Source organism: Emydura macquarii, unplaced genomic scaffold (assembly GCF_026122565.2).
Source record: "Emydura macquarii macquarii isolate MOO-44397 ecotype Brisbane River unplaced genomic scaffold, CSIRO-AGI_Emac_v2 contig_2768, whole genome shotgun sequence".
Classification (NCBI taxonomy): Eukaryota; Metazoa; Chordata; order Testudines; family Chelidae; genus Emydura; species Emydura macquarii.
This window is the reverse complement of record NW_027132905.1, coordinates 50,611,087-50,623,307: the sequence shown is the minus strand read 5'-3', so window position 1 is coordinate 50,623,307 and position 12,221 is coordinate 50,611,087. Positions and strand designations below refer to the sequence as shown.

The following is a 12,221-nucleotide window of genomic DNA, read 5'->3' as shown; positions in this document are numbered from 1 at the left end:
ACATTGGACCATAGTGCCCAGAGCACACCTACATGGCTTTTTACTCCTGTTAACCCTGCAGAGCCAGGTCAGCCATGGGAGAGTGACCTAGACTCTGTTATCTTCAGTAGAACTATATCCTAACTGTTCAGGTGACGGGAAGAACCCAGCTTACACTTCAGAGCTCCAGAGCAGTTTGCAGCAGTGGCAAAGAGGACAACTCCCTCTGCCCCGTTGATGTGGAAGCCATTGCAACACCACCGTGCAAACCCGCAACACTACTTTTAGTCACTTCTCAGTGGTCAACTGCACTTCAAGAAGGGATGAACCTATAAGGGCAGCTCTTGAAATTCCCTGTTCAGATGTAGGATCATAACCCACTCCCAGCTCTGACCGTATTAACCAGGTTTTTAAAGAAACCCTTCTCAAGCTGCAGCTGAACTAAGGAGAGCAGTAGCGTTTGGAAGTAGGACAGAGCAGGGAGAACAGAAAAATCCCATAAGCCTTCAGGACAGTTCGCCCTGTAACACAGAACCTCTTTACATCATGATGAGTGGAAGCCCAAGAGGCTTACTTAGATTGTCAGCTCTCTGGGGCAGGAACCGCCTTTTTGTTCTGGGTTTGTACAGCACCTAGCACAATGGGGCCCTGTCTATGACTGGGGCTCCTAAGCAGTTCTGCAACACAAACAGAACTAGGCATTGCTTTCCCTGCCCTCCACAGACGCTAATATGCTATCCATGCCATATTGAAAATGAGCAACAGTGCAAGAAGTGCTGGTAAAGCACAAAGGACATTTGTGATTCTTCCATGCCCAAAGTAATACTGTGCTATTCCGGCAGGAAATAGGCACGAAACGGCCAAAGACATTAAAAGTTCCATCAAATCCCTCTATGTTGCCAAGTCAAAAGTCCAGCTATGGCCAGCAGTGAACAAAAGGCTGGATCCAACTGTAATTTGGTGGCCTTGACAGAATGAGTTGGTAGTCTCAGTTTAGTTCCTAGAGATCAGGAATCCACAATGCAAACATTTTGGCGGTTGGCATCCTTGATAGTTTCAGCAGCGCCCAGGAATTGATTGGGCCAGGGAGACTGAGCTCTGATTGGAAACGGTTCCTCTAGATCAGAGGGGTGCAGTAAGGAAGATGGTTAACTTTGGGGAAGGGTTTCCAATCAACATGGGACGTTTTCCCACAAGTAAGTTCACCTAGGGGAGCTGAAAGGGAAAAATCTGAAGGATCAGAACATGTACAGAACACTTCCAGGCTAGCAACAGAAAGCTGTAAGCCAAAGGGTGTACACAATGACGTCGTTTATTTAAACATTTATTCCAAGAAATATAAAAAAACATGAAAAGACAATTACAGCACTAAGCCAGGAACCTTTCATCTCATCTAAATCAAAAATTGTTCCAAGATTCCTTTTCTTAGACCCTCCTTCACTCTCCCAAGGTAAGAGCAAGAAGGCGGCAGCTGAGGGAGAAGTTAATGGGCAGCGTGAATAATATTTAATTTCTAACTATCATGGGCAGGACTCTGCCTGCCTTGGAAGGTTCAACTTTTTTGTTTGACTATTTTTGGGGTGAAGGTGAAGGATATATTTTGCCGTTTTCTCAAAACTATCTTCCTGAAGGATTTTCAAAAGTTCTAGTTCGAGAATAAATGGATTACTTTAAAAAAAAAAAAAAAAAAAAAAAAAAAAAAAAAACTAAAGAAAAATTATAGCTGAAACCCAGCTTAATCCCAGGTCAGATGGAGAGCCGGCAACTGCAGGTGTTAGAATATGGCCCTCTGGCATGCAAACTCCCAACCCCAGAAAGGGTCAGTAAGAGTGAAGATCTCAGCCCAATATCTTGGGAACTGGTCACAGGCAAGTTAAACCTTTGTCCACTCGTGTCCTGCACCTGTTAATGGCCAAATGTGTGAGCCAAGGACAGTCTGAAAGGAGATTCTTGTTCAGGAGTTTTGTGTTAAGAGAAAGGACAAAGACAGGCCGCAACTGGAGCTCGGTGAAAAGTTTTTGGCGATGTGGGTGAAAAGACTCCAATGAGTTTGAGTTAAGCAGAACCTCGAGCCTGGATTTCAACTCTCAAGACCAAATCTCTTACTTTTAGGCTGACTAATTTAAGATGCCCAATTTAAGACACTTAGGCTCTCAGCACCTCTGCCAATGGGCCCCCATGACAAATGATTTCAAATGGGAGCTCTGGGTGCCTAGCGCACCTGGGGAGAAAACACGAAACAAAAAGTTCTAGGTGTCTCAAATTAGCCTCCCATAAACACAGGCATTCAATATTAGTTGGACAGTTTGGAAAGATTTAGGTCCTACTGCCTGAAGCAGGTTTATAACATGGGCACATTTAGGCACCATTCAAGTCAATTTCACTAAACTCTTGTTGCTACTCCAGTCAGAATTAACCAGGTGCAGACACTGCAGATGGCTAGAGCTTGTGATTTGACATGGCAAGGGAAACCCCACTTCTCTGGAAATCCACCGGATCCAAAGCTTACGGAATCACAGAAGTCAACAGAAAAAACTCCAGTGAAATTCAACAGGCTTTCAACTGGACCCTGGAAACCTGCCTGGAAGAGGTGGGAAGCGGGGAAAGATATTGAGGCCACTGGCTTTATTCAATAGTGTAAACAGGAAAGGCTGACTAACATTAGACCAGCACAGCAAAGACTCAATTGCAGAACTTCTCCACCCAGCTGCTCTCCATGTTCAAAGAATTTTTTACTCTAACACAATAAAAAAAAAAAAAAAATCAGTCAGGACTGCAAGAATCCCAGAACTGCAGTGTAACAAGATGCCAGCAAACGTTGCCTCTAGAGATCAGTGCAACTTGCTAGTGAAACAAGAAAGGAAAAAACCACTCTCACGTTTGTGTGGAGACAGAGCAGAGCACTCTGTTAAAAGGCAGCTTTGTTTCTCCAGCACAGTGCAGAGTAATGGAATAGAAGAAACTTTTGGCAGATATCTGTTCGCAATCAAAAAATAATAAACCTCAGAACCGTTCAGGGCTGGGAGCTCTTTGCATTTCTCGGCCCGTAAAACCAATTTGGTTCAACAGCTGCACAAGAGTCAAATCAAGGACCAAATTCCCTGCTGGTGAAATGCGCCTATTTACATCGACTTCAACAGAGTAATGCCCATTTTCACCAGCAGAGTCTGGCCCAGCACCTGCTCCAACACCCAGTTTGGAGGAACTGGATTTGACTGTATAGACAGGGTTTGAGAGTCAGCAGGGGACAATGCCTTCCAAGGGCAGGAAGACAAAAGATCCCCCCCCCCCCCCGTAGGCATTACTTAGATCTGGTCAAAAACTGGAAATATTTAGGGGAAAAGATGGTTATTGAAATCTGAGTTGTGAGGGGTTGTTTTCTGACTAATTCTCACCACCCTACTGTATGAGGCCCTGATCCTGCAGAGATTTATGCAGATAGAACAGATCCACTGACTTCAGCGGGACTCCTGATGCATAGTACGTATTAAGCAGGCACGTAAAACTTGTGGGATCAATGCCCATGCCTCGCTGACCAAAGGGAGAGGCCTGAGCTGTAAAGCTGCGATCAAACCTCCCTCTCCCAAACAAATTCAGTGGTGTTTGGATTCTGGGTTTTCATTTAGGCCCATCTCTGAAGAAGTCAGACTCTCAAAAAAGTCAGCTGGGCAGTTGCTCTGAAAACCTCACACATGCACGATTACCCCTGGAATCAACCTTATTTGGAATCAATTTCATTTACAGTTAACACTCAGGGGACTCACTAGTGCCAGCGTCTTCAGAAGTGACCACAGATTTGGATGCCCGACTTGACGTACTTAGGTCTGGATTTTCCAGAGGGAGTGAGGACCTGCTGCTCCTGTTTTCTTCAACTGGAGCGGCAAGTGCTCAGCTCTGCTGAAAAATAAGCCCCAAAGATTTTGGGGGGTACCCATCTACCGAGGCACCCCAAACCAGAGGCCACTTTAACGCACTGGCCTAGATTTGTCTTCATGGAGGTTTTGAATGTGAATGGAAAAAAGTCAAAGAGCATAAAATGGTCCACACTTATGAGACAGCCATGAAATAGGTGGCCAGAGTCTGCAGCTTAATCCACCAAGAGGTTACACGGCTTGATACCCTCTCTTTGGGGCCTATGTTAGAGATGCCCCACACAGAACAGGGACGAGCACATCAACAGTAGAGAGATGAGAATGTACACTTGCTTCTGGAGGGAGACCTCAGCAGCTGACTGCCCCATTCACCAAAGCGATAGTCCCACAGACACTTGGGGTGGATTTTCGAAGGCACAAAGGGCTATTAGGCGTCTCACTTCCATTTCAAGGCAGTGGGAGTTGGGAGCTTACGTGCCATTTGTGCCTCTCCTAATCTTCCCCCAAGCTCTTAGTGGGATTCTCTGCAAGTCAATGCAACAAGCGCCACCAGGCCCTTATGTGTCAGCGGCTGTTCCGCTGCTAACCTAAGTACGTGGGGCTTTTATGTAATATATGCCAAAAGGTCCTGCCATTTTCATTGGAATGGGAGCTCGTAAGCCATGAGTAAATATCAAACATTTAAAAGAACCAAACACTTTGGAAACCATATAGTAACAGGTAGTTAAAACTGTGAAATTGCTTATAAAATTGAACCTCAGGAAGTCTAACAAAACGCTTCAGTCGGGTCTCGAAGCCGGTCTGCAATCTTTTCGTACGATTTTCCGTCCCAGTGCACATTGGAAATGACAGCTGCCTTGGTGTGGGTGCGGGGCCCTGGCTTTATCAGAGGGTGCGTGGGTTGTACTCGGGCAGCTTCTTTAGTTTCTCTTTTTCCGCTTCACTTTCGTCCCTGGCTATCACCAATGAATGGGCGTAGCCCATAGCCACCTGGGTAGACAGAACAAAGCATTTGCCACCCTAAAGGTTACACTGGATTTTCATGGCGAACAATGAACTCAACAAGCTACCAAGTTGGAAGGCCTAATGGGTAGAGCACTGGCCTGGGACTCAGGAGAGCTGGGTTCTATTCCCAGCTCTGCCACTGCCCTGCTGTGCCTCGGTTTCCCCAGGTATAAAATGAGGATAATGATACTAGCCAAACTGTAAGGCACTCCGAGCTCTACTGAGGAAAATCGCTATGTAAATGCTAGGGAAATCAAGTCTTTTATGATCAATGGCTTCGTAAGACTCCTCTTTGGATAAACCGTGCGCAAGGACTAGCGCAGCACACGATTCATACATTCCACGGCTTGAAGGAACCATTGTGATCATCTAGTCTGACCTGCCCCCAAATAATTCCTAGGACGTATCTTTTAGTAAAACATCTAGTCTTGATATAAAATACACCTCATCCCTACATTCCTCTAACTCTTCATGGGAGGTTTGCAAAACCACCATGTTCATGGTACCTATCGTGAACTCCATGGTGACAATGATGATGGTTACCATCTCCCAGCTTAGGTGTTACCATAAAGGATAAGGTAGGATGTCTGGTCAATTTCTGTGTTGATTTAAGATGAATGGTTTTATGAACATGAACAGGATTAGGGTCTACCCTGCCTAGGATGATTTTACTCCATTTCACAGCTTCGTTCATTGTTGATGTAGGCCAACCCTCCTCCCCCAACTTCTTATACATGCACAGGCACATATCCACCCCAGAAACCAGTCTGTCTGAGCCAGGCTGCTTCTTGTACAGTCTTCTTTGAGAGTAGCAATGGCTCGATGAAACACTGTACATAGAAGCCTTTCTGTTGCCTATGGAAAATGCATACTTTTTCCACACATCTCTCCACCCCCAATTGCTGGTGTATTTTGCATATGACAATCCCATTATCCAGGATCCTGAGGTTAAACAGGGATCTAGCTGCCATGCTTCAAAGCTCCAAGGCAGAATATTATGAGGAATGAAATCATGACTAGGGCAATGATTTTTGGAAGCATGAGATGTAAAATGAGCCTCCCAGGCTGCAATCTAATCTGTTGTGCTAATGACGTGCGTTTTCATTTGCTGTGTCTGCTCTCACCTGCTCTGTGTAAATTCCATCTAGAGTTTTCACCTCTTGGGCTGCAGTAGAGGACTTGGGTTTATGGTCTCCATAGCCCTGTTAACGGAAATGCAGAAGGGGACTTATAAGATTAGAGGGTAAATTACGATCTAACCATTTTCCAAGAGGCTGGATTCTGTTATTGAGCCCATTCCTGTGGATTGCACTGGCTTCTGGAGTAGGCCCGTGGAATGACAAAGGTATGGAGATCAGCGACTCTCCTGGGCCGGTTTAATGTTTGCAAGGGCAGCAGAGGCATAGGAAGACCTAGCAATTACAAAAAAGAGTTCCCTAAGACTTGGAGGAAAAAGGCTCTGGCTTCTGGCGTTTGTATTTTATAAAGCCCTTGAGGTTTTTTTTGCTGGTCCTACAAAAATGGTTCTGCAGAGGAAAACAAAATGTTATTCCCAAAGCCGGACTGCCAGCATGTGTGTGGAGGCACTGATGCTAATGCACAAGGAAGGGAAAGAAACCTCACCAACAACCCAGAATTATGTTATTTTCAGCTTCATTTGGAAGAGGGGTAGGCAGGCCAAAGAAACTTCGTTTTCCAAACTTGTAAGAGAAGCAGTCAAATCTGATAAGCAATGGTACTTTAAAAGATAAGGCAGCTAATTGGTAGGGCAAGAGAAAAAAAAAAAGATCAGCACATCTAACTAAATCAGTATGAAAGCAGCAAGCCAATACAGTGGCTGAACCTTGAAACCAGTGGCAATTCAAAACAATGAAATGCAAGCACAGAGAAATCATTCGGATCCACAAGCAGTCTACCTCTACCCCGGTCACTTAGGACACTGAGAATTAGATCCAAGAAGGCAGATATAAAGTCACCATACAAAGGCACAGCAGAAGTAGTCAAATACGTTAGTGATCTGGGAAGATGCAGACTGGAACTGTATAATTCAGTGGGCCATAGCAAAATAGCTTGAGATCCTCATAAAAATTGACTGATGTCCTCAACTACAGCCATGATTTCCAGGGGGAAATGGTGACTATTAAATAGCTATGTCACGTCACACTACCCCAGCAGTGTACAGAAGCAGACAGAAGGGCTGTTACATGGGCTCAAAATACTTGTGGTGAGATAAAACAGGCAGTAATTAGGCACAAAAAGGTGCATTAGGGTGAAGCCACTTGCCTTGTGGAGGTTGTTCGGTAGAAGGCAAATGTTGAGTGTTTCCAGCTTTTGGGAAGCCGGTTCTGACCGAGATGCAGAACTCACTTACGTTTGTTTGTGAGTTAAATGCACACATGCATCCCCCCCTCTCCTCCCCTCCTAGCTCTCTGCTTCCAGAAAAATTCACGCAGGAATGTTTTGGCAATTTTCTCTGGGAGAAAACTCTGCATAGTTGTGTGTGCAGGTGAGAGTAGAAAGGGGCATTTCTGTGTAGCACTTCATTTCTGTGTAAATTACATCTTATTACTCTATCTTCCAAGCTAGCTTTTAACATGGACTACAAAAAAAAAAATTCCCCTTCAATAACTAAATTAAGCAGGACAGTGTCCATATAAAAATGTAACACCCCACTAATTTAATGATCGCAGGAGCAAGTCCACTTGCAAAGCTTTCTTCTCGTCTCTTTGCTTGCAATCTTATCTTCTCTGGTACTGGACCAGCCTGGCTGGAGTTTCTGAGCAAATCTACAGCTGCCTTCTTACCAGTTCACCGAAGGTCGGAGATGGGCCCCAGCTGATTGTGCTCTCATCTGCAGCCACTATAACACTGCTCTTCCTGAAACAGGTACACAAGCTGTTACTGCTACATGATCTGCCTCCATGTCCTCCCCCGGCACCCGCCAGCTGCAGTTACATTTCCCATGCCAACTGGCCGCTTGGTACCAGTAGGAAATTCCCCCAATATTTTTGGATGTTTTCTTGTGCAGATGCAATCCCTGCTCCAGCTGCTTGCCAAAGCATTGCAAGACCCTCATCCTGCTGCAACTGGTCCGGGTGGGTGCATCCCTGTGGAGTCCCACTGAAGACAGAGCCCCGCCTCTAAATGGATCCCCCTTATCCTTCATTCCCTAAGGCAGCATTTTTCAAATGCGGTCACCATGGCCGCATGCGGCCATCAGCGGATTCCTTTGCCACCATGACAGCCTCCAAAGCATGGGCGGAGCTTTGTGGGTGGGGCAGAGCAGCAGCCTCTCCCTGCACTGCCCAGCTGTTGTTCCTGAACAGCTGTTAGCAAGGGCAGGGAGATGCACTGCCTTGGTGTTTGCTCTATCCCTGCCAGTAGGGTTCAGCCTCCTCGGGGGCTCTGGCCAGCACTTCTGGAGACACGTGAGGCCTGGGTGGGCGGTGCCGGAGGCGGCTCTGGTCAGCAGAGGCCTTCGGTAGCCAGGGCAGTCCCCTGGTCGGCTCCTCGGCTAGGGCACGGGGAGCCTGGAACTCTGCAGGCAGGCGGTCAATTCCCAACCCACCATCCCAGGGGCGGCTCTCCCCGCGGGGTGTGGGAGGCAGGGACAGAAAGCTGGGTTTGCCAGAGCAGCCAACAGCAAGAGATGGCGGCCGCACGCGGAGGCCATCAAAAAAAAAATTGTTGCGAGAATCCTGTAACATACTCAAGAGAAAACCTTTACCAGAAAATCAAGGAGAGGTTGAACCAAAAAAAGGTGTTCACACAAACATTAGGTCAGTGGCACACCGAGGGGGCGGGGTGGGAGGGGGCCATGCCCCTGGGCACTAGCCTGGGGGGGGGGGGCCCGCCAGCCAGGCCCTTCTCAGAGAAGCTGCCCCCAGCTGATATCCCCAGCAGCCGTGCTGACCCAACCCCTCCACCTCCTGTCCTCTCCGCCCCTGCGCTGGAGCAATGAAGGAGCCACGAACAGGGGCCAGGCAGCCCCCCCACCAGGCATCCCCCCACCACCACCAGGTGGCCTGAGGGCATTTGCCCATCACTCCTGCTCCTCACAGAGAGTGTGGGCAGTGGGGAAGAGCAGGAAACGGGCCCACAGACACCCCCTCCCCCCACGGGCACTGCTACCAACTGGGGAGGGAGGGGGGGAGGAGAAGCAAATACAAGTATTGCCCCCCGGGTGCCCGAGACCCACAGTACACCACTGCATTAGGAGATTCCCTTCCCATCTCCATTTATACAATGCTCCCACTGAAAGGCAGTTAGGCAAATCAGACAGCAACGTTCATTTGAATGAATGCTCTTCTAGCAGAAGTTGCTTGCTTTTTAGCAACAGAAGAACATGCAGGGGAATTCCTGGGTCAAGGGAGTGGGGAAAGAAATTTCTAAATCAGAGTGTAAAGATTTACACTACAGGTTTGTAGGGCACTTGGAGGTCATGTGTTAGGTTTCTTCTTTGCATCAGAATAAAATTAGTTACAGTATATTTACAGGGGGACTTTCCAAACAGATCACGATGTTCCCCACTCTGAAGAGCATGCAGTCAGAGACAGACAAGACAAAGATAGGCATGGCATGAGACACCAGGCCAGATAAGGGAGAGGGTGAAGAGGGTAGGAAACCAGGGGAGGAAGGATTTCTGGAGGAAGAGAGTTTTAAGGAAGAGGTGTGGAGGGGAGAGAATCATTAATTTCTCGTGGAGCTCTAGCCAAATGCCCAAGCTGCTCACAAAAGTCCCATGAATACAAGGAGAAGCACCCTCTAAGCAACCTAGAAACAGACAGTAGCCCCCGCTATCCCCCCCCACACTGAAGTGCTACAATCAATGCTGGAGAATGGATGAGCGTTTACTGATCAAATCGACTGATCATTAAATATCTTTTTTAAAAAAGACCTGTAGGCAGCGTTGTTGTAGCCCTGTCAGTCCCAGGATATTAGCGGGACAAGGCGGGTGAGTTAAATATCTTTAATTGGACCCACTTCTGTTGGTGGGAGAGACAAGCTCTGTGTAAGCTCAAAAGCTGGTCTCTCTCACCAACAGAAGTTGGTTTAATAAAAGACCCACCTGGTCTCTTTTAAAGATTTGAGTTTCATCCCCACACCCAGTTAATTGCAGCAACTCCCCACAAAACCCCTCATCCCATCCCCACAGCAGGAACTGGCAGGTCACAGACCATCCCATGAGGGGCTCTCCACTCCCCCTCAGGAATCTCAACAAAGATGTCAGCTCTCTCCCAGAACAGGACAGGGGAACAAGCCTTTCTAGGAGGAGAGATTTGCACCTAGACGTGTATTTATCCTGGGCCATTTCCCTCCTCCCTTGTTTTAATCAGGCCTCAGACCTCCCTTCCTTCTCTACTGCTATTAAGAATGCCCTATGTATCCAGCAGCTTTTTCCCCCACCACAGGGTCAAAAAGCAAATAAACTCTGCAACACTGCCTGGATCCAACAGCAGCGCTGGACCCGAGGCCTGGATGACTGAATCAGATCTCTATGTACGCAAGTATCAGTAGGCACCATTTCACGTGGGCCAGATTCACCGTTCTTACTGTCAGCCCTTTCTGCATTTGGATCTGTCACATAACAGCACTATGGCTACAATGTCATTCAGGCAAGCTGTGGACAAGGGTTACCACCTCCCCAGTACTGGAGACAGGAGTGGTCACTTACCCACAGGCCAGGCTGCGGATTTTCCAGCCACAGAGGTCCTGCACAGCTTTGGGGTACATGGTTGACTCACGGGAGGTGTTTGTGGCTCCCCAGAAAAATAGGCCACCTGCAAATCAGAGCAAACAAGCAAACCATTCTCAGGCTTTGAGATATTCTCAGACACAAAAATTGGTCTGAAATATGCGCGCACACACACGCGCACGCGCGCGCACACAATGGTAGAGAGTCTCCTAAAAATCAGCAACTTGGATTTGCAGAGATGATGCAACACATGCTGGTCGGTAACTCCAGTTTTTATTTTAAAGCCACTGGGAAGATTTATAAGAGAGCTCTCACTGAATGGATACAAACGCAGCCTATTGGAGCGTGGATCTCAGAAGAAAGAGAGGCTTTGTGCAGGGTGGCTTCATGCCAAGATCCATCTGCAAAGAAAGCCGGGTCAACTGACCTGTTTCACTGACAGCAAAGGAGCAGGTGTAGCCGGCGTAGATCTGAGCCGCCCCACGGCCCGGGAAGTCAAAGAGCTTGACCAGCCGTGGCACCATCTCATCCTTCTGCTCAGCATGGCCCAGCCGGCCGTACCCGCCAAAGCCCCAGGAGAACACACGCTTCTGGGAGTCTAAAACAAGCTGCAGAGGGACAGATGGCAACATGGACTTAGGTTTAGATACAGGAAGAAGTCTCCCCATCATTCAGCTATTTGCAGAATGGATTATTGGTTCTGCTCCACAGATCTTGGCAGAAGACTAAGTGCAGCTGTACCAGCAGCATAAAAATAACCTGTGGCGAATTCCACATTGCAGGGGCTGAAACCTTTGAGAATATGCGATTAATACAAGGACGTTTCACTATTTGCTCTGCCAACTATTCCATTCTTATCTTAACTGTCACTAAGTCACATCTTCCCACTCCTCTCCTAGAGTAATAAAGCCAGAAGCAAAAAGGGCTAGGTGTCTAGATAGCTGGGTAATTCAGCTAATTTCAGACTCCAATATTGATTAAAGTGGAGAAAGAGCAAACAAGGTGAGGACTCCCCTCCCTCCTCACCCCACAGGATTCCTGCTCAGATCTTTTGTGTTGCTCTATTCAGAGCTATTCAACAGTGGGCAATAAAATACCAGGACTCTGCCTGATGCATTTACACAACAATGAGAATTTAGCTGCCGCCCAAGATGTGGCCCCCGGTACTAGAGGAGTGAAGTCACATGACAGCTTCAGTCAGATGAAATGTCTCAGTAACTGGAAAAGACATTTATACTTCAGGCATCCTGTGGGGACACATGTATCTTTTCCTCCATTATTTGCTTAACAAGCCTGTCTGCCTCTGCTGTAGCTTAGCAAGCGGTTACGGAGTGGATTTTCGGGTCTGGACGGGGTTTATTTTTAAATCTATTATTATGCCTCTCAAACCCTTACATTTTAAGGATTCAAACTACTTAGAACGCCTCCCACACAAACTAGAGTCATAATCTGATTAGGCCAAGATTGGACTCGAAAGCTAAGCAGGGCAGAGAGAAACCAAAGGTTTGCACAAATGGCTCCTGTATTACAGATCTGCATCAGCTGACTGATGACATTTCCGTCCTTCCACTGCGTGAATTAGCTATGTGAAGAAAAGGTATTTGCATCCAACTATCCCTAGAGAAGTTTCTACATGCACCAAGACCAAGTTGTGATCAAACCCTTGGATG

General features: G+C 47.2%; 1 protein-coding gene across 5 annotated transcripts in view; it reads right to left on the bottom strand.

The window, feature by feature from the left end:
* Positions 1-1,273: 1,273 nt before the first annotated feature.
* The window catches only part of RCC2 (regulator of chromosome condensation 2), a 32,390-nt gene continuing 21,442 nt past the window's right edge, over positions 1,274-12,221 (bottom strand). For 4 of the 5 annotated variants that reach the window (XM_067567565.1, XM_067567564.1, XM_067567563.1 and 1 more), the window contains 5 exons: positions 10,979-11,159; positions 10,531-10,636; positions 7,661-7,733; positions 5,981-6,058; positions 1,274-4,841 (listed from right to left, as the gene is read on the bottom strand). In XM_067567565.1, coding sequence (XP_067423666.1) covers positions 4,737-4,841; positions 5,981-6,058; positions 7,661-7,733; positions 10,531-10,636; positions 10,979-11,159 — 543 coding nt within the window. In that variant the 3' untranslated portion in view covers positions 1,274-4,736. The remainder of the gene's footprint in view (positions 4,842-5,980; positions 6,059-7,660; positions 7,734-10,530; positions 10,637-10,978; positions 11,160-12,221) is intronic. The other variant, XM_067567567.1, reaches the window with a different exon arrangement.